General features: G+C 58.2%; 2 protein-coding genes across 3 annotated transcripts; both read left to right on the forward strand.

The window, feature by feature from the left end:
* Positions 1-3,010: 3,010 nt before the first annotated feature.
* On the forward strand, positions 3,011-6,085 carry CRYBA2 (crystallin beta A2). 2 transcript variants are annotated; one of them, XM_066323327.1, is made up of 5 exons: positions 3,011-3,071; positions 3,646-3,822; positions 4,228-4,369; positions 5,424-5,566; positions 5,847-6,085. In XM_066323327.1, exons 2-5 carry the CDS (start codon positions 3,662-3,664, stop codon positions 5,992-5,994), a joined length of 594 nt encoding a protein of 197 aa, XP_066179424.1. In that variant the 5' UTR covers positions 3,011-3,071; positions 3,646-3,661; the 3' UTR covers positions 5,995-6,085. The 2 variants fall into 2 exon arrangements, with proteins under 2 accessions (XP_066179424.1, XP_066179425.1); XM_066323328.1 differs by having other exon boundaries at positions 3,049-3,071; positions 3,649-3,822.
* A 4,080-nt stretch (positions 6,086-10,165) lies between these two features.
* On the forward strand, positions 10,166-15,357 carry FEV (FEV transcription factor, ETS family member). Its single transcript, XM_066322953.1, has 3 exons — positions 10,166-10,217; positions 11,213-11,287; positions 13,705-15,357. The coding sequence occupies exons 1-3, from the start codon at positions 10,166-10,168 to the stop codon at positions 14,214-14,216; spliced, it is 639 nt and encodes a 212-aa protein (XP_066179050.1). The 3' UTR covers positions 14,217-15,357.
* The last annotated feature ends 6,483 nt before the right edge of the window (positions 15,358-21,840 follow it).

Here is a 21,840-nt window from a genome sequence, read left to right on the forward strand (position 1 = left end):
TTGTGCAAGGCAGTGCCTGCGTGAGGAGGCTTCTGTGGCAGATGTGTGCCTGTACACATATGGCTCATGTGGCCAGCAAAGCTTCTGGAAGGGACAAGTGGCACTGGGGTTCCCAGCAACCCTCTTGACCCTGGGATCCAGGGATCCGGCAGGTGGAAGAAGGGATTTTGGCTGGGATTAGCCAGTCGTGGTGTGGCCATGTTCAGAGCAGCCCTGAAGCACAGGTGAGAGAGAAGGAGGGCGTTCACCTCCTTGTTAAAGAGGATAATTTCCCACAGAAATGAGGCTGGGGAGAAAGGAGAGGAAAAAGGGAGCAGTGGGGTTGTGTGGGTGCAATGACACACCACCCCTGATCTAATTAGCCAGACCCTGCAAATAAAAGCCACCTGTTTTGGCCCTGACAGCAGGAAGCCATCCCCAGAACAAACAGAGCACCAGGCAACTGGGAGAAAGACAAACAGGGGCCGGCACCAGCTCCATCTGCTCCTGTTCCGCCCAGCCCCCAGACCTCCAGCCCCCTGGAATGGTGGTCCTGGGGAGAGAGGAGCTAGAGGTCCTTGCAGGTGTGACCAGGGCTCAGCCTGTGGTGTCAGCCCGGTGGACTGCACACAACTGTGCTGCCTTGGTCAGCTAGCCCAGATACTCATAACAGCAATGGGTGCAATTGTGTATCGCCACAGACACGGGATCAGCAGCAGGATTCCTGGGCAGCACTTGCCTCCCCTCTCTTGCTGCTGCCTTTCGGCCTGCTCGGCTCCCCCAGCTGTGCACTGTCCTGGGAGCAGTGCCTGCACAAGACACGGGGTACAGCCCCATGGTTGGCATGGTCTGGGCTTGGCATGGAGCACTTGGGTGACCTGGCGCTCCCACCGTGCCCCCGGGCTGCCGGCTGCCGCGCTGTGCCCAGTGGCACTGAGAAACATGATCTGTTTTGCTAGTGCAGGGAACAAGCTGAGCCGGGAGCTACGAGGGGCCCTTATTAAATTAGCCTATGCAGGAGGCCCCGGGCGAGTGCTAACCAGCTCCCACAGCCAGTATTAGCAGCTGCCCTTGAGCAGAGTCACTGACTGCCCCCGCACCAGCCTCCCTCTGCCCCTGTCCCCAGCTGGGCAGGTGTGGCTAGGGGCTTGGATGACCTAGCCAGGGGAATGCTGGCTGGTTACAGAGACTACCTGGAGATGGCACACCACCAGTGCCCCACAGATCCTGTAGCACACCATACAGTGCCCCACACACTCCACACACACATCCTAGAACAGCTCGCAGCATCCTACGTATTCTGTGGTGTCTCAAGTAGTGGGGCTCTGTAATACACCCCACAGTGCCCTGGGGTGCAATACACCCCATGGAGTCCCCAGCTGCCCTCGAGCCTCAGGCACCCCAGACTAACCAGTGCCTCACACCTCTGTTCACACAGCCCAGGCAAGGGGTGGCAGCACCGTGGGGAACCCTGCAGTGCACTAGCTCTACATCTTGCCTCACCTTTGCCAAGGTGATGGCTTCCCTAAACGCTACCCAGACCTGTCTCCCAGCATTCTGAGAGATGTCCCCAGGCCACCAATCTGCAGCAGGGTGTTCTCCCTTCTCCAGGGAGCATCTCTATCTTTCCCCTCACCTTCTGCTTCTCCAGACAGCTTCAAGAGGGCCTCCCCATCCCTGCTAGGAACACTTCAGGCAACGCAAGCTGAGGGTCGGCTCCCCAGCGCCTGTCCCCGGCCGCGGGCCACTAATTCCCTGAGCTGGAGCCTGCTCCAACCGCTGCCAGGCTGCACCCTCTGCTGGGGCCCGCAGGCATCGGCGCGGACTCGCACCGAGCCTCAGAGCTGTCGAGTGGTGGGGAGGACAGGAAGAGGATCCCCGAGTACTGTCTCCAGCCCGTCCTTGCTGTCACCCCTCAGTCCCCCATTCTTGTTGATGCAGGGCGTAGTAACACCACCCCCCGGCTGCCTACACTGTATTCTCCATAACCAACAATGTCCGGGTGTCTTGTGATGTTTATGGGAAATATTAAAAAAAAAAAAAAAATCAAAACAAACCCATGCCCAGGACCCCTGGAAGGCCTGGAGTTTTCTTGGGAAGGTTTGAGATCCAGCCCTTGCCCAGTGGCCAGCGTGGCACCTGCCCAGCTGAAGGTAGGGAGTGCCCGGCCTCACCACAGACTACGCAGGGATGCTGCAAGGAACACAGCTGCCTAGACACACAGGATTTCACAGCTCATCAGGGCACTCTTCCTCCTTTCCAGCCTGTGGTGGCCTCATCCATCCCAGGTCCTGATAGGAGACCCTGGGGATAGCTGCATGGCATGGTGCAGTTCCAGGCAGGGCTGGTCCTCCTTTCCAGGTGAAGGACACAGCTCTGTCCCAAAGCTGGTCCTCTCCCACTGTACATAGTATCCCTTGCCCGAGTGGGAGGTGAATGGGAGCACAGGGAGCTCTTTGTCAAGCCAGGGGAAATGCTCAGGGCATTGCAAGCATGTAACTGGGGTCCATTAGTGCCCAGTCTGCAGCCAGCACAGGAACCTCTGCAGGGCCTGGCTGGAAAAGGAACCCAGGGTGGCAGCGTCCCACGTGGAGGGGCAGAAGCAGCCCCAGAGAGGTCCTGTGTTCCGGCATGAGGACATCAGTGCCCCTCAGCTCCCAGATGGTAAATCCCCCCTTCACCCTGGCACCTCCTTCCCACAAGCCTCAACCCTGGCAAAGGCTGCGGATGCCCTGGGAAAGGCTGGGTCCCTAATCCCTAGGCCAAGCGGGGACATTGTCCGGGGGCAAAAAGGAAAGCGGCGCGTCAGGCCCTTTGCCCATTGTGCCCTGAGCCCCTGCGCAAACACAGCCCAGCACTTTCATTGTCAGCCTCGCTGGGCGCGGGGGGGCCGCTCTCGCCACACTGCCTAAGTGGAATGGACAGCCGGAGTCTGGGGTGAGTGAGCAGCCCGTCCCCCCCATCCCCTGCCTGCTGACACAGCGCCCTGGCCGCCTGCACCATCGGCACTTCAGCGCCCGCCTATAAAGGGCGAGGGGAGAAGCCGGCACCGGCACCGCCACCTTCGCCTCTGTGCCCTGCCCTCCGACCAAGTAAGTACCAGGCTGTGAGCCCCCAAGACCCCACTGCACAGGGGCTGCCCCGCTCCCTTCACCCCCACACCAAGCCAAGGCTCACCCTGGGGAAGGGCAAGTGGCGGGGTGCTGCGTGGCACACGGGGTGCCCTGTGCGGGCAGGAGGGACCCTGGCAGGAGGGGTGGAAGAGCCGGGCTGCTCTATCCCAGGGCTACACTTGCACCCGCGTCTGAGCTGGGGTCACCGCCGCCTCCCAGCAGTGGGTGCAGTGCCACTGTACCCAGACAGCTCCTGGAGCCGGCGCAGGGAGCTCGGGAGAAGAAAAACCAAGGCAGTCCTGGGTGCATCACATGGAGAGATGGGGCATTGCAAATTCCCCCTGCAACTTGGGGTTCACTGGACAGAGATCCCCCAGTACCAAAGGAAAGGAAATAGGAAATGTCCCCATGCCGGCCTGGGAGGGCGAGGGGCCAGTGGCAGGGGATGTGCGAGGGCAGCACCAGCGGCATCCCAGGCTCAGCGGCAGGCAGCGGGGTGGCTGGGGGCTGATGGTGGGCACCTGCCCTGGGGTAATACGTGGGGCTCTGCCAGCAGCCGAGCGACCCGTATGACCAGCAGTGAAGCCATGGACACCTTGGGGCAGTACAAGATCACGGTGTGGGAGGAGGAGAACTTCCAGGGCAAGCGCTGCGAGTTCCTCATGGAGTGCCCCAGCATCATGGAGCGCGGCTTCCGCAAGATCCGCTCCATCAAGGTGGAGTCTGGCCCGTAAGTGCCCTGTCAGCCCCGCGGCCCCTTGGCACACCCCACTCCAGAAAACCCACTGCTCCCAGGGGACTGTTGGGAGCTGCCAGGGAGCCAGAACACCCAAGTCCTTCCTCGGCTATAACACAGCCTCATCATGCGACCTCCTTGCTTGTGCTCCTTGTGTTTTCCTATCCGCCAATCAGGCAGACCCTACCAAGCCAAGGCACAGGTTGGAGGCAGTGATGTGGCTCTGGGAGAGGGGTCCCACTTTCAAAAGGGACATTTGCTGCTAGCAAGGACCCCAACATCTGCGACAGACCTAGACAGGGTGTCTCTGTCCCCTGCCCCGGAAGGAGAAGCTGATCCCTGACTGATCCTGGGCACTGTGTCACACATCCCTGAGGGTTTTCCTCCTCTTCCCTCCAGCTGGGTAGGCTTCGAGTACCCCGAGTACCAGGGACAGCAGTTTATCCTGGAGAAGGGTGACTATCCCCGGTGGGAGGCCTGGAGCGGGAACAGTGGCTACCGGACCGAGCACCTCCTCTCCTTCCGGCCTGTCAAATGCGCAGTGAGTTACTGGGACACCACAGAGGGAGGGCTTAAGGCAGGCAGAGCCTCCTCCAGGCAGCCCAGCATGGAGGTGATGAGGGACAGGCTGGAGGATGACTTACATGGGGCATGGGATGGAGGGGTCAGGTGTACACAGATGTACATGTGAAGGGGACGAGTAGCTGCACCCATCAGCTCCCACCACCCTGCAAAGATCCTGGGATGATTTTTAGGTCTCAAATTTAGCCTGAACCACAATTCCAGCTCCTTCAGCTTTGTGCTTGGGAGAGCCACCTCCCAAACTGGGGTCCCAAGGCCTTGTCCCCCAGCCCCGATTCCCGGGGATGAGATGAACAGAGAGGAGCTGGCGGGACCGCAGGGATGCTCGGGGCGCAGGGTCCGGCCCCCTCCTACCCAGGGTACCTGAGGCGTGGCCAGGCAGACGCGGCTCTATCGCTCCATCTGCAGAGACACTGGTGCTCGCAGCAGCGGCACGTCTGCGCCTCCGAGAGGGGGGGTCCCCCCCCAACTTTTAATAATCACCAGGCAGATATGTTCAGGCTTTAATAAAGGGGATGCGATAAGATCACTCCTTACTGGCAGGACTGCTCCTCGGTGCAGATAGATGCATGTGGGGGCTGGGCACGGGGGACAGTGCTGCATCACTCAGTGTCCCAGCCATTAACCCCTCCCTGTCCAGCGCCCAGAAAGGCCCCACAGAGCTGAGGGGACATCTCTCAGCATCCTGCCTTGCTCCAAACCCTCCTGCAACCTTGGGGAGTGTGATGATTCTGAGGGTAGCAGTGTGTGTGGGTCCAGAGGTTGTAGCCACCAACTCTCACTGACAGCTGTGCATTGGGACCACAAGGACACAAGAGCAGCATCCTTGGGGCAGTTCTGGGGTGTCACAGTGAGGGTGTGCCAGGTTGAAGGACATCCCTGTGATTGTACCAAAGCTGGTCACGATCTCAGGCCTCTTGAAGTGCCTTGGTATGTGTCACACTGATGCCACATCCCCTATCCCTGGGCAAGGCAACCCATTCCTGCTGACCTCCAGCTCTCTCTCTTCACAGAACCACAATGACAGCAAAGTCATCCTCTACGAGGCCGAGAACTTCCAGGGTCACAAGTTTGAGCTGAGTGACGACTATCCCTCGCTGCAGGCCATGGGCTGGGGCAACAAGGAGGTGGCATCCATCAAAGTGAACGCCGGAGCGTGAGTGCTGCCGGTGGGGCAGGGGCTGTGGGGTGCCAAGAGCAGAGGTTCAACAAGCACTTCCCTCCAGGATGTGGAAGGGGGACCCCCTCAAAAAAGGGATGCCTTCCTGCCACCTTTTCCTTGAAAATATAAGCCATTGGGTGTCCCTCTCTGCCCAAGGCAAGCAGAGGGATGGGATGGGATGGGATGGGATGGGATGGGATGGGATGGGATGGGATGGGATGGGATGGGATGGGATGATTTGGCTTGGGGCTCTGAGCCAAGGGTCTGCCTGCAGGTGGGTGGCATATCAGTATCCAGGATACAGGGGCTACCAGTACGTGCTGGAGCGGGACAGACAGAACGGCGAGTTCAAGAAGTACAATGAATACAGCAGCCAGGCCCACACCAACCAGATCCAATCCATCCGCCGCGTCCAGCACTGAACAGGGGCAGGGCTGTGTGCCCTGCAGCCTCCAGGCTGCTGTGCAATAGACCTCTATCCGGTAGCAAATAAAGGCATTTGTCAAAAAAAAAGAGTGCTCCTGCCTCTGCTCTGCTCCTCAGGGGGCTGCCGTGCTGGGAGGATCCTCTGTGGGGTGGCAGGTGAGGTTTCCCCTTCCCCAGGCAGTTTTGGGCTCACAGCCAGTTCCACCCTGGGCTGAGCTCTCTGCACCCCACCTCTTGTCCATGCATAGTTTCACTGCTGTGATACTCTGGCTAGAAAAATGGGAAATTACTGGGCAAAGAAAGGGCTGGAGGTGGGAGGGGGCACCCCAGGGCACATTCCCAGGCTGTGCCCTGGGAAGAGGTGTTCAGCAGGGTAGTGCCCTGGGTTCTCCTCCCAGGATCAATGTCAGGGAAATCGATTGCTACAAAGTTTGTGACCTCAAGGTACCGTTCCTTGCACCCCTCTGGAAGAGAGAAGGGGGGCCCTGCTTGCCGTGGGCCTGGGAAGTAGGAAGAACATAAGGGGTCATCTGGGGCAGGAGAGGACAGGACTGACAACAAATGGGGCAGCCACAGTTGTGTCAGGTATGGGGCCACTGGCACAGAGGGGCTGAGGGGGAAGGTGGGGCTGTGGAGGGGTCAGGGGAAGGAGGTCTGAGGGTAGTGTTCCACAGGTGGTAGGGGGCCTGGCTTGGTGCTCACCGGTGTGTGTCCTCCCTCAGCCTTGCCACGCCAGCATATCCGTGCCAGTATCCGGCTCCGGGACACCGACAGCCCCACCCAGCCTCCTCCTCCTCCAGCACCCTTTCCCAGCCTCTTCCTCCTCTTCCATCTGTCTCCAGCACCCTGAACCCTCCTGAGGTGCAGGCTACCAGTCCCGGGCTGCTCCCTGCACCCAGGACATTACTTCCTCCTCCTCTCCTCCTCCTTGTCTTCTATCCTGCTCTGGCACTCTAAAGCCCTCCTGGGGAACAGTCTTTTGGTCCCGAGGTGATCCCCACACCCAGCACATGGATGCACGGTGGAACAGTTCTGAGTGCCTCAGATGCCTGCGTTCCCTGATGCCCACCCTGTTAAAAGCATGCTTGGCCCTGAGACAGGGAGTGTCCCAGAAGGGTGCTGGGAGACTGGGTTGGGGGTCAGTCTGTGCACTTCCCTCGCAGAAGTGTGCAGAGACCCCAGCCCTGGCTGGGGTGTATGTGTGTGCGTGTGAGCTGCACACGACTATCCCTGCGTGCCCTCTCTCCCCTCTAGCCCCAGTGTTACTGTGCAGAAGACCCAGCACCAGTGTATCCCCATCCCACACTGCATCCCGGCTGCAGTGTCCCCCCGGCCCTCCCCCGTCTCCCCTGTGTCCCCACTGGCCCCACCCCATCGCGGCCCCACGGCCTCTCCCCCAGCACAAACACATTCCGGCACACCTGGCCAGGTGCAGCCAGCCCAGGGCCACGTCAGCTCGGCTCCGCTCCACAACGCCGGCTCACAGGTGAAGCGTTCCCGGGCACCTGCACATAGGGCTGTGACAGGGGGGTGGGGGTGGGCTGTGGGGGTCATTGCAAAGTCTGGGGCCACTATTGCTCCACCTGGGTTGGGAGGAGAGCTCTGGAGTGGAGGGGGAGTGGTGGGGGGGCAGACTGCCTCTTGCAGCCGGGGAGACCTGCAGCTGCTTCCAGCTGGGCGTTCCATATGTCTGGGCTCTGTCCTCAGTAGCCCCACAGAAGTCAAATCTCATCTCCTAGATCCCCCTCAGACCCACAGCCCAGTCCCTTGTTCCCCCATGGACATGGGTCCCTGTTTCCTGGATTTCTTGTACACCCTGCCTTCCTCATCCTCTGGGTCTGCCCCAGCTCCCCCATGAACCTGGGGTCACATCACTCAGGTCCGTGAAGCTCCACATGGACACAGGGCTTGCCAGCTCTTAAGATCTGACACTCCTTGCCCTTCTGCACACCACTCACCCCAGATCACTCAAAGACCCCAGTCCCCTCACATCCCACTTTCAGCACCCCCACTCACGGGCTTTCCCAGGGACTCAGCCATCTCCATCCCCAGTGGCTTCCAAAACACCTCCTTCTCCAGCTCCTGCAGCCCTAAACCTATTTCTCAGCCTGATCCCTACTGCCCCCTCCCTACTCCGGGCTGATGCAATGTCCATCAGCCCAGACCCTCGCTCCATGCAGGTTTTCTGGAGGAGTATCGTGGTCACCCAGGCTGCCAGAAGAGGACAGGTTGGTGGGTCTGGCACTCTCCCCACCTCACCCCGCTGTCTCCAGGGCTTGTTTTCCGTTGCCTGCGGTTTGTTTCAGTGACTCAGGCAGCGAAAGCAAGTCTGGGAGGCTGCGGAGCCACTGCTGTGAGAGCTGCACTTTGAGGGGCTGGGGAGGAGAGAAATGCAGGGAGCAGCCAGGGCTGCTGGGCTATACAGAGCCAGACACCCCACTGAGAGGTTCGGGGGCAGCTCAGGGGACAATTTAGGGGAAGAGAAACTTTTTAAGAGCTGTTACATCCAAAGAAGATTGGTGGGGAATTGCTGGGGGAATACCACGGTCTCTGCTCATGTCTCCCCTTGCTCTTTGTCCATGATGGAGATGGGCGGCAGGGGTGGAGCACCTGGGGCAGAGGTGGAGCTCAGTAACCAAGAGACCTCTGTTTCCTAAACACTTTGGACACTCCATGCCAAGAGGAGACACCAGCTCTGTTGGCCTGTGCCACCCTGACTGAGCATTTCTCCCCTTGGGCTGCAGTTTCTTATGCAGGGCAGGCACGTTTTGGCTGCAGTATGAATAATAGCAGTGAGTCTGGCATGGCCGTATCCTGATTTCCACTAGATTCAAGTCTTGCAATGATCACTTTCCAGAAAGGCAGCTAAATCCAGCATAAGAGCTCATCCTTTTCCCAGACATCAATGAAGAACTACAGGAAAAGTTGTGAGCCTGGCTGGACAGTGTTGGACTCATGGAGGAGAACTAGTGACAGCTGTTGGCATACTGCCTGGCTGCCTCAAGCTGTGGGATCCTGTGGAGTGTCCACTCCTGACCTGGGGGACAGAGACTCTGACAGCACCCCACAAGTGCATACAGCAGCTGAAGCCATGAGTGACAGGGAAAACCTGGCCAGATGTGTAATTTTGGAGCAGATATCACCTTTCTCCACCATAAGTTTCTCCACAAAATGTCCCCCTGTCTTCAGAATGTACCCAGCGCAGCCCAGGACAAGCAGATGAAGATGGGGCCATCCTGGTTTGTGTGCAGGTTGGGGGTTACCCAGCTTCTACAGATCTTAATAAAGGTGTGCAACAGGTTGGGACAGGGCTGGGTGCTGTGGGATGGTCACAGGCTTAACTGTCCCTGGGGCAGCCACTATTCAGAAGGGCATAGAAGAACCAGGGAGTGTCAGAGCTGTGGTATGACCTGGTGCCACCAACTGCTGCAGATGCACTTACCCACCCCAAAACTCTGGGCACTGCAAAGAAACCCCGTGACCATTGTCCTGGAGGTGGAGAGACCTGGTGGCGACTCACCTGGGCCACCCCAGGGCTCTGTGAACTCCCCGGAGACCCCAGGACTGTGCTGATGATGCTGGAGCTGGGGAAGGGGCAGGCACGGACCCCCATGGCCAGCAGCACTGTGGCTCGGGGAGCCACACGCCGGGGGCACGGTGCCGACACTGATGCCGATGCCGCGCAGGGAGATGCAGGGCTCCGAGGAGATGCTGCCCCACCGGCGAGTCAGGAAGCGAGATGCTGGTGGGAGGCCGGGCCCGGGCAGTCTCCAGGCAGTGTCCGAGCCCGCTCCCAGCTGGGATGTCAGCGCCGTGTTTGCGAAGAGTTAAGGAGGCGGAAGAGGCAGGAAGCGGCCCGAACCGCTCTCCATAGAAACCCGCGGCCGTGATTAAAGTCTGATGCGGGCCCGATAGCGGGAGGAGGGAGGGGGGGGCAGCGCCCGCTTTAATTACAGCGGAGGAAATTGCTGGAGCCGGGGCCCCAGCCCCTGCGAGTTGCCTGGAAACTCCCCCCTCCCCCGCCTCCCCCGGCCCCTGCCCGTCCCCTGCCCGTCCCGCTGCCATTTATTCGCCATCAGCTGCTCCCTGATAAAGTGGAATAATAATAATAATAATAGGGGCAGGAATATTAAAACATGCAGCCCGCGGGCCGCCCCCACAGCTGCCATGAGACACGGCACCGGAGCGGTGCCACTGCTGCTCAACATGTACCTGCCAGGTACGGGCGGATCCCTCGGCCGCTGCCCCACCGCAGCGCCGTGCACCGCACAGCACCCAGCCCCTGCCCGCCCTGTCCCGCTGAGGCCCTAGGGCTCTCCTCTGTCCCATCTCCTTCCAGCGCCCACCCTGTTATCCCCTCTCTCTCTGTCCATTCTGTCTTCCTGCCTTCCAGCACCCCAACCATCCCTTGCTTCTTCCTTACAGCTGCCCTCACAGCTTTCCACACCCGCACACTCATCTTCCCATCCTTCATCCACCCACCGTCACCCTGTCCTTCTATCTCTTCATCCACCCTTCTTTTCTTCCAACCCATCTTTCCACCCACCCACCCACCCACCCTTCCCCTGTGTTTCCATCCATCCTTCCACCCCACCCACTTGTCCCTGCATCCCCCTTTCCATCCCTGCTACCAGCAAACCCCTCCACCTACCCAATGTCCCTTCCATCAGCCTGTTTTCTCATCATCTTATCCATTACCTGCCCTTCCGTCCGTTGATCTTTCACACTTTCTTTCCTCCATCTACCCGCTCACCATCTCATCTTCTGTCCTTCCATCCATCCACCCATTTCCTTCTTTCCTTCCTTCTATCCTTCTATCCACCTATCCATTTATCTCTCATTTCCACAGCGGTCCACTCCCCAAATGCCGACAGACATCCTGGCTTCCACCTGCCGCTCCTGTCACCCATCCTGCCACCCACTCGCCTCCTCTCCATCTCCCCCTGCCCCACAGCTCTCTCCCTCACTCCCTCTCTCCTCCCTACCCCAGCCCACGGGATCTTCTATTCCTATTTAAAAGCTTCCCCGGCTGGGTCGGAAATCGGATTTCCTTTTTCCTGGACGCGTTTCCTGGCTTCGCCGCAGCGGCGGGGCAGGCAAGGGGGAGCGGCCGGGGGCTGCGGGGACGCTGCCCGCGGGTGGGCGCTGGGGGGTCTCGGTCCCGCCTGGCTCCAGCCCTCCCTCCACCCCACCCGCGCCCCCTTTTTCCCCCAGATCCAGTCGGGGAAACTTTGTTCAAAGACGGGAAGAGCCAGGCGTGGGGGTCTCTCAGCCCCGGCGTGCAGAAAGGTAAGAGCACCGCTGCCCCTTCCCCTGGACAGGTCCCGCTCCCCTCGGCCGGCACGGAGCGGGGATGCCCCGGGGCACTCGCATTCTCTCCCGCCCAGCAGCCACTGGAGACCCTTTCCCGTCCTTGGCCGGGCACTGCCACCGCGGAGCTCCCGTTCCCTGCTGCTGCGAGTGCCTCGGGCCGGGAGCATCCTCCCACCAATTCCCACGGGCACAGCGGCGAACCGCGACGGTCGGGAGTTCCCGTCCCCTGGCATCAGAAGGGAGCGGGGTACTCATTCCCCCGAGCCCCGCAGCGGGGAGAGTGCAGGTCCTAACTCTGATCTCCCAGGAGCTCCGGGACATCCGACGGGGAGGGAGCTGCCAGCCATCCCGGGAGCGGGGCGGGCAAATCCGGGTTCGGGAGATCCGTTCCTGAGAGTGGAAGAGGAGAGTTGAGACATCATTCGTGAGGGAGCTGCCGGTGAAGTGCTGGGGCTCGGACAGGGCTAGGAAGGGATGGGTGCCCGGGAACTGGAGCCATCCATCTGGAACAACCCGAGCAGGGGTCACGGGCATCGGTCAGTGCTGGCCAGGGAGCAGCCTGGAGCCTGCTCAGGAGTGCAGCAACACTGGGCGTCGTGGGGCCAGCACTACAGTGTTTGGCCGTGTAGCTTGCCTGTTTGCTAGGAAGCAGGGACCAGGGGTGCTCTGAGCAGGAAAAATGGAGTCCTGGTTTAGTGGTGGGAGCAGGAGAAAAGATGGAAGTGGAGGAACCCTTTTGCCTCTGCACTGCAGACTCTGCCCAGCCATACGCTAAACAATGTGCTGCAGTGAGAAGAATAATTTTGGATGCCTGGATATTTCCTTAGGGAGCTCTCAGGTGCATTATCATGGCACCCTGTTGCAGGCAGGATTGAACCTCACCACCCCACCCAGATGTACCCCTTAACACCTCCCTGACCTCCTTGCATGGGGTGGAACACCCATGGGTGGGAGACAGCTGGAGGCCAGGGTGGGCTGTGGTGACAGAGAAGAGGCAAGGGCTGCAGATGCACCCTAGGGAGGAGAGATCCCCCCACTTGGTCCCAGGATGGGGAACCAGGAAATACAACACCTTAGAAAGACCTGGGCTCAACTGCCTAGATCAGGATGTCTGAGTGGGTTTTGGTGGAATGGGGATGGATGGGGAATGGCTGTTCCCTGCTTCTTCTAGAGCAACATACAGGGAACTCCAGATAAAATAGATGGTTCTAAACCAAGCAGAACAAGGTGGCTTTTTTGTGGGAAATGTAGCAGAGCTGTAGGACTTCTTGCTGCTGAGGTCATGGGTGCTAAACCTCTGTATAGGACCCAAGCACTTTTAGATGAAATAATGGTAGAAGAGCACAGGGACAACCGCAAAGGCACATCCTCTGCTCTGAAAAGAGACTGTGCTGCAAGGACTGGCATCAGGATCAGGGATGTGCAAGAGATGCTGCTCAGAGGAGGCAGAGTGTCTGGGGTGTCTGGGGAAGTGCAGGGCTGCTCCGCAGGGTGGCTGGATCCCAGCAGTAGGGCTTCTCCTTGCCCAAAGGTCCAGATTCCCTCTCCTCTCATGATCTCTGGCCAGGCTCGATGGAGCATGTCCTTGTGCCTCACCAGGGGCATATGGAGGTGTGCCAGGCTGCAGTGTGTGCACAGCCTGGCACAGCGGCACCACAGGCCCTCACCAAGGATACTCCCCAGTGCTAGCTGCAGATGCAAGGGCAATGGCTCAGGGACCACATTTTTCCTCCAGAAATAAGGAACCTCATTGATGCCTGATTCAAAGCCACAGTAGGTCATGCTACATCCTCATCTCTCCCTCCCCTACACCTATCTGTGTCTCTCTGTGGTGTAGTTCAGATCGGTATTGCACCCTGACTTGAGCTGACTGTGGAGACATCTGTGCAGGGCACAGTGTCCCTAGAGCAGGGGCTGAGCCCAGTTTCAAGCAGACATGGCAGTGGGGAATATTTGTGCTGGGATAGATCTGGGTTCTGCCAAGATATGTCCTTCTTGGGGCTGCCAATAAAAGTACAAGGCCACATCCTCCCACGAAATCAAACAAGCAGGTATTCATCTTCAGTGGTGTGTGAATGTGAGTGGGAGGGATGGGGACACTGGATCCAGACCCATCACAACCTGTGTCGACCTCTGAGCGCTCCTGCTCCTTCCCAAGGGGCATCTTCTCCTCAGATCTGGGGTGTAGAATGGGGTTGGGATGTTGCAGAGGAGACATAATCTTGTTACCATCTTATATGTCTCTAAAGCAGGGAAGATGCAATGAGGTCCAGCCAAAACCTGGGTGTGGGAGAGGGGAACGTAACAGTGGGTCAAGGGGATTGGGGCACATCCTGTCCCTCACCCTGTGCCTTGCGAGGGAGCTTTAACCTCTCTGGGGCCCGGCCTTGCAGGCAGCGGGCAGATCCAGCTGTGGCAGTTCTTGCTGGAGCTGCTTTCGGACCGAGCCAACCTGAACTGCATCGCCTGGGAAGGCACCAATGGCGAGTTCAAGCTGATTGACCCTGACGAGGTGGCGCGGCGCTGGGGTGAGCGGAAGAGCAAACCCAACATGAATTACGACAAGCTGAGCCGGGCACTGCGCTACTACTACGACAAGAACATCATGACCAAGGTCCACGGCAAGCGCTACGCCTACAAGTTCGACTTCCACGGGCTGGCACAGGTGTGCCAGCCAACCACCCCTGATCACACTCTCTACAAATTTCAGGGCAACCTGACACCACTGCCCTTCTCGGGCATCTCCAAACTCAACCTCATGACCTCGGGTGTGACACCAGCTGGCTTCTCCTACTGGCCTGGCTCCAGCCCATCCCTCTACCCTGGGCACGGTCTTCAGCCCTCAGCCTCGTTCAGTGCCATGGCAGCCTCCCACCTCAACAATATGAACAACCATTACCATTAGAGGCTCAGCTATGCCAAGTGGATACTCCATGTCCCTGGCAGCATGGGGCTGTGCATTTGGGAAGCTCAGCGGGGAGGGATGGGGGATGGGATTGTGCCCTGCTCTCACTTGCCCCCTTTTAGGTTTGATGTGGTGTGGGGGATGGGGGGTGCTTGCAGGATAGCTGGGTTGGCTCTCTGATATGGGTGGCTGGAGGAGGGAAGCCATCTAAATTTAAGATGAGGAAGTATCCATGAGCCTGAGAACAGATGTGGATACCTAAGGCAGGGTGTGAATGGAAGGAAAAACCATGGGCTCCTCTCCTGGCAGGGACATTGCCCCACCTTTCCTTGGCAACACGCTGTCCACACCATGAATGTCCTTAGCTCTGCCTCCAGCCTGTGCCTGCCCTCCCCATTCCCTGTAGAGAGAAGTCAGAAGCTGGAGCCCTAGGGCAGCTGTGCCCATGAATGAGAGTCCCACTGAGAAGGGACAAGGAAAGGGGACCTTCCTTGACCACTTGGTCCCCTCGTCTTTGTCTCCAAAGGCTTCCTTCCCTCCAACTCTCCTATACCTGCTGCCTAAAGGCAGCTTTCTTCAGACCTCAGGAGAAGCCTTGACCTGGAAAGCAGATGCTTTCTGTGGGTTCACTCATGCCCAGGGCAGGGTTCTGGGGATGGAGGTGCCAGGGACAAGTGTGGGGCTCACTGCCAGTCCTCAGGGCAAGGCCAGAGCCTGGAGGCAGCATAGCCTGGTCTCTGCAACTCTGCCCTCTCCCCAGTGCCCAAGGATCACACCACAGACAGACCCTGACACCTTGCACATGAGCCCGTGTCCTGCTTATTACTTCCAAGATTGATGTTCCAGTTTTACTCCAGCTTTATCCCCTCACATGCACGACTTGGAGCGACACCCTACACAAGTGGGAAAATCTCCAGGGACAAGGCAGCGTGGGTGGTGGAGCAGAGGAAGGGATGACAGCAGCGCTGGGAGCTCCAGGCATCAAGGGGCAGCCCTGGGTCTCTCCCCCTGGGTTCAAGAAGCTGCCCTCATCCTCTGGAGCAGGACTTTGGCCCAGTGGATGCAGAAGAGCTGGGCATGCTGAGCTCTGCACTGGCTGGGGGGTGGGATTGGTCTTCAATAAAACAGAGAGGTGCTGTGACCTGTGTCCTCGCCTGTCGGAAGCAAACTGGGGAGAGGGGGAACCACTCAACAAATCCTCTCCCTTCTGAGCCAGAACACCTTCAGGGCTGGGGTGGGAAGGGGCTGGCTGCATCATCTTTTGTCCAGGCATCACCTCTGATTCTTACAATCCCCAAGAGATAGGACAGAGCTGGAAACCTCTGGGTTACTTGAGACACCTCTCCAGGGGCTGTTCTCAGGCTCCCAGGCTTGCAACAGGGCTGTGTAGGGGGAGTGATGCAACTACCCAGCCCACAGGAGGAGTGGTCACCTCCCACCTCCTCTCCCTTCATGCGTCAGATCACAGCAGTTCCCAGATCTGGGGGCTCCGTGCTGCCCCTTTGCATCCCTCCAGGGTCTGGTCACTCTCATAGCCTTGGTGGCATCTGCTCCAACACATCCTTACCGTCCTAATCAGCTTAAGGGAGTGGGATCTGATGTCAGTGTGTCCTCGGGGGTGGGCTCAGGCTGTGAAGTGAGGGGAGCTGATGCTGCTAGCAGAGAGCCCATGAGAGCGAAAGGAGTTGCAGGAACTGGGAAGGGGCTATCCCTACCTCCAGGGTTTCTCAGTGTTGCACAGACTGGTTTCCAGAGACTGCAGGAGGTGAAGTGAGGGGAAAAGGAGTCGGTACCCCCATGCAACCAAAGCCAAGATAGGCTGGAGACACCCTCTGCCCTCAAGTTTCACTTTGCAAGGACAAAATGGAGGAAATGGTCACAACTGGCTCCCTCAGAGACGGGGCAGAGGGCTGTGCCCTCGCCGGAGGAGCCTGCTTCAGGGCTTAGGTAACTGCGTGACGCAGGACAGGACACGGATTAAGGGATGTGGGTCACTAGTAGCTCCTCCCTCCCCCCTCTTCCCGTCCCTCTGCCAGTGTCTGCACCAGGGAAGCCCAGGTGAATCCAGCCCCCACCTCACGAGAGACCTTGCAACCCGGATCCCTGATGGATTGGAGGAGGGACAAGCTAGGGAAAAGGGAGACTTACCTTTTTGGAAGAGGGAGGACCGCCGCACAGGCGCAGTGCAACAGGCTGCAGCTGGCGGGTTGCTGCGCTCTGCTCTGAGCTCACCTGGCACAGTCCCACCGCTCTGTCCCCAGGGTGCAATGCCAAACGCCGGGCACCAGCCCTGCGCTCCCCGGGGACGGCAGCCAGGGAGGAAGCGGGGGCCGGGTGGGACACCCTTGCGGTACTGCACCAGCCATGCTCTCGCCTGCCTGAGGATGCAGCCGGTGTCACCATGGCAACTGGGGATGCTGCCATCCCCAGGCCCCGCTGGGAGCCACCTCCCCTCACGACATGACATGTTGAGCTTATCGGAGGGCTAAACAGAGGACCGCCTTCACCCAGCCCAGCCTCCCCCCTCCCCAGAGCCCAATCTGACCCAGTCCACCGGCAGTGCTGCTTTCTGCAGCTTTCTTCAGTCACCAAAACCACCGGCTCGGAGCAGACTGCAGCAAAATCCTGCCAATGGGCAAGCAGGGCCGAGCCCAGCACAGCTCCCCATGGAATATCATCCATGGCCCTGAGCAGAGGTGCCCAGCCCGGGGGGCAGATGGGGGAGCACCATCTCTGGCAGTGGGGTGCACCAGCTGGTGGGAAGCTTATTTTATGTGGCTCAGCTGCACTCAGTGCACCCGTGGGCTCCCAACCTACCTGCCCTATGTAGGGTGAGATGGGGAACACAGTCCCAAAGGGCTTCAGCTTGTGCTGGGAAGACTGAGGGAGCAGAGCACATGGCCTGGCAGCTTCTTCTGCTGCCCTGTGATTAAAGGAAGAAGAATTTTTTTTCCCTACTGAAAAAACCCAAAAAACAAAATATATCTCTGTATCTGGCTTTGCTCAGCTGGCAAGGGGGCTGCCCTGACCACAGCCTCTTGCCAGTATGACAGAGGAACCCCTCCAGCTCCTCCAAAATCTCCCAGCCCCCTGTAATGGATCAAAGGGAGAATGGATTAGTCCCTCTCCTATTTTAGTGGAGTGATGTTGTCACTTTCTTAATTTCTCATGCTGGGAAGAGCAGTACAGCCAGACCATGTCCGCCCTGGGGGACACAGTCTGCCTCCCTGCCCACTCCTGCACCCTCTCCAGCTCTCCCAGTTCACACCTATTTCCTTCTCTCCTCATTCCAGCTGCACTAGCTCCTCAGCCCCCTACCCCCAAGCTGCTGACTCACATCCTCTCTCCAGAAACCACCTTCTTTTGGCCTGGCTCCCTGCAAAGTGCTTTGTGACTTAGTGTGGCTCAGCCAGAGCCTGCAGGTGCAAGCAGGCAGGCTCCAAAACCCTGTGTGAAGTCTTTCCAAGGAAGCAACGGTGATGCTTCCAAAAGATACTTTCTCCCTTGGCAATGTGCTGAGGGCTGAAGCCGTACTGCCACAATAACCCCAAACCTTGTTCCTGCTGCACCAGCCGCTGCCCATTAGGGGCAGCCAGGGAGCGTGTCCTGGTGCCACTGCTGCCCAGCTGTACACTGAGACCTTGGTGTGGACTGTGCTGAGGGCAGGAGCTGAGTAGCAGGAGGACTGGATTAATGCACTAATGCCAGATTAGGCTCTAATGCAGGACTTCTGATGAGGGAGCAGTCCCTGTTCCAGCCCAGGGGATACTCACTCCCTGGGACAGACTCCCCACATCTGACCTGGGTCACAGCTTGGTTCTGCCTGGCTCCAGTCTCCTGAGGAGCAAAGTCCTCAGAAGTGACAAAGGACTATGGTGCAGGCAGGGGACACAACACAGGAGGGAAACTCCACGCTCAGCTCTCAATGAGCTGGAGGTAATGACCCAGACTATGCAGCCCTGGCCTTCTGCTTTGCCAGGCTCTGTGGCAGAAGGATTAACCATCACAGCAGAGCTCCAAGGTAGCCAGTTCTCCTTCCTCATCTGCCCCAACTTCCTGGCACAGAGCTGTCCCCAGTCTGTGCTCCTCATTCCCAAACACATCAGCCACGCTTTGGCTACAGTGGGAGCCAAACTGTTTGCCATCCCATCTCCCTCAGTCTCATGCCTGCCACAGGGTCATCCCAGGCACAGGCAGAGCTCTTGTAGGTTTCTGCCCAACCTGGATGTGTCTTCCATCAGATGATACAATGTGGCAGCATCCTGCCCCTATCTAAGTACAAATATCTCATCAGACAATTTAGTCTGGGACCCGTCATACTCTCTGCCATTTGCTGCCATCTCCCCGGGTCACTTTGCCCATGTGCTCCCCCATTAGCAGCTGTGACTCAAGTGCCACAGAGCAAGGAAGCAAGCAGAAACCTGCACCCACAAGCCATCCCCATTTCAACAGAGCAGCAACAGCCCAAAGCTGCAATGGAGCCAGTGCTCAAGTAGCTCCCACAGAGACAGAAGAGAGACCTCCCACTTCCATCTGCCTTTAGGAACATGTTCTCCATCGTCCTTGAAGACAAATGAGGAGAGGCTTGTGTAGAAAGCTGGGCCAAGGCAGGTCCTTCACCAGCCATGCAGGTGCTGGGTCTGCATCATCCAGAACATTTTCCTCCCATGGAGCATCTCCAAGTCATTCTGGGGGGTGATGACAACTCTTAGTAGCAAAAACACAGCTTTTCTGCTGTTTGTCTGACAGAAAGAGGCATGGATTTGCAGGCTGGCTGCTCCAGCTGCCTGTCACCTCTCCATGCCCCAGTGTCATGGCCAGCTCATCTCGCCCATGGAGTTTGCTCCACAGACAGAGCAGTCAGGCAAGGAAAATCCCATAGAGCTTTTTCCATGACTCCAGGTAGAAACTCCCTCTTTCACATGTGACCATGCATCCTCGGGATTCACTGCCACCCAGGGTGCACCTAAGAGCCCCGTGCACCTTTGGAAAGGAAGATAAGGGTGCTTTGGCCTGAGAAGAGACCTCCTTGGGGCAGGAGAGGCTGAACCAGAGCAGGCTGCAGTGTCCACCTCTGCTGCTGCAATGTGGAGCAGATAGGGCACCCACTGTGAGGCATGGGAAGGAGATGTATTGCTGGAGGAGGAATTTCAAACTAGGAAAGTACTGGGATCTGTCACCTGGATCCCTGTGATGATTGATCACTGACTTGGCCCTGTTGCTCTATCGAGTCCCAAACCTGATGCGAATCTTCCCATCCCTGCAACCCCACACACTGCTGGGCCCTGTGGCTGGCAGCACACGGGACTGCCCAGCCCCTCCTGAGAAGATCTCAGTCTCTCACTGCTCCTCAGGGAGCACTAGTGGCTGCAGGGGTCACAAGTTTGGAAACAGGTTCTATCATTCCCCTTGCTCGCTCTTGAGTCCAGACCATCAATCATGCAGCAGCACAGGAGTCTGGCATGTCAAATCAGTTTTAAAAAGAGAAAAACCAAGCTCCCTAGCCTGTCTGAGATTCTCATCCTCAGTACACAGCCCTGCTTGTGTTCTCTCACATATCTTCTTTGCCTTGGGGGGAGCAGAAAGCTCCCAGACAAGGTAAGATTAGTGCTCCCCCTGCCTTGCTCCCCCAGCAGCTCTACAAGGTCCTCTGAGGGAGGCAAATCCAGACATGTCTGTCTTCCTCCCTCCCTCCAGTAAGGCTCTGGCTGAGCCACTGATGCATATTTAAATGCATGGGAGCATCTAAGCTCCTCTCTCATTCCTTGACATTTCCAGAGACTCCAAGCTGTCTTCAATTACCAGTCTGCAATTAGCTCTTCCTAAATCCCCCAGTGAAGCCTACGACTCTTAATCAATGAAACACAAGGGAGGAGGGGAAGGACATGGCCTCACTGCAGCTGGAAGCATTTCAAAAGACTGGGGCTTGACGCTGGAATAACCCCGTGAGTGTCTCTAAGGAGATCTGTAGGGTGGGAAAATACTCCAGCGCTGAGAGGGGACTCCATAAATCCCTACAGCTGGGAATAGAGATCACTGGACAAACACCACTGCTCAGGGTGGAAATAGCTGGTACCAATGGCTCAGGTGTTATCCTGTGATGCAGCAGACCACCTTGCTGTATTCATCTCACTGTGCCTCAGTTTCCCTCTCTGCAAAATACTGATATGGGAGAGCCAGGGCTCTCCCAGCAGCCCCATAGGAGCTATAAGGCTCCAATTCCACCAGTTGAAGCCAAAGTTACCTTTCCTATGACAAGATGTGGATATGGCCAGAGTTGGGGTGGGTTGCAAATGCCTTGTGGCCCAGACAGCTCACCACAAGGTCACATGAATGTCAGTCTAAAGGCACGGACAAGATCATCCATTAGGGAGGACGGGAGCAGCATCGGTCTTGTTGGGTTTACACAGCCATGGAAAAGCCTTGCACAGCACCCTGCCAGGTCAGCCTCCGTCACAGGGACATCTGTGCTGTCTTCCTGGCAGCACAGCTTTGCCTGAATGAGCCAGATTGGGCCTAATTAGCAGCTCTGCTGATGCACACAAAGGTAGAGAGAATCCAGCTTACCCTCCATGACCTGCAGAGCCAGCACAGCTCTTCCCAGCGGAGGAGAGCCCAAATGCCTGGCTCAGAGGGGCTGTGGAGCACTGGATGCAGACCCCAACCAAGAGAGCATGCGCAGCAGCTTCTGCTAAAGAAGTCCTGGCAAATTCAGTACCCTGAAGCATAGCAACCAGTTTTAAAAAAGGCAAAGCTTTCCCATTCTCCACCCCTCTCCCTGGAGGTCTGCAGAAGCGCAGGGCTAGTAACAGGGATAGCAGCACAGTTCCCACAGCCTGCTGGTGCCAAGAAAAGGGAGCCCAGCCCTGCACAGCAGAGGTAGGAAGGAATGAGGTAAGGGAGGGCATAGCTTCAGGACAAATAAAACAAAATTTAAAAAAAAAATGGAAGTGGTATAAACTGTGGCATCCTGTTTAAATTCAGTGCGGCAGACAGGCATCAGGAATTCCCGTCTGGAATGGAGGAGGCCAGGAGAGCTCACAGGGGTCCAAGAGACACTCAGGTGAACCAGGGCTGGCCTTGGGCACGAATGGGGATGAAAATTTGACCCCCAGCTCACATAGGGAGTAAAACCCCCTTCAGGAACCAGGGCTCCCCCATCCCTCTTGGAGAGGAGTGGGTCATGACCAGGAGCTTGGGGTGCTACCCCAAATGCCCTTGCACCCCGCAGCCCAGCAAGTCCAGGAGCCACCACCAGGCCCATCCAGGCCACCTCTTTATTCTCCAGTGAAGCAAAGCAAGAGGAGAGGAGACCCCCCTCCCATAGCAGACCCCCTCTGTTTGGGCACCCTAGGCCTCCTCTGGCACAGACCCCCTCTTCCCGCAGCAAGCCAAGGGGGGGGAGGCATCGCCCCCTGTTTCGGGGGACACACCGGGGGAGATTTACCGGCGGGGAGGGGCGTGGGCGCCCCCCCAGCGGCTCGAACAAAAGGGTATGCGGGCGGCTCCCGCGGGGTGAGGGGCAGAGTCGCCCATGCTGGGGGGGCCATATATACCACACGTGGGCGGGGGGTGGTGGGGGAAAGGCATCGCCCACGACACAGAACCCCCCCCCCCTCCCCCC

The sequence above is a fragment of the Sylvia atricapilla genome, chromosome 7, assembly GCF_009819655.1.
Source record: "Sylvia atricapilla isolate bSylAtr1 chromosome 7, bSylAtr1.pri, whole genome shotgun sequence".
Taxonomy (NCBI): domain Eukaryota; kingdom Metazoa; phylum Chordata; class Aves; order Passeriformes; family Sylviidae; genus Sylvia; species Sylvia atricapilla.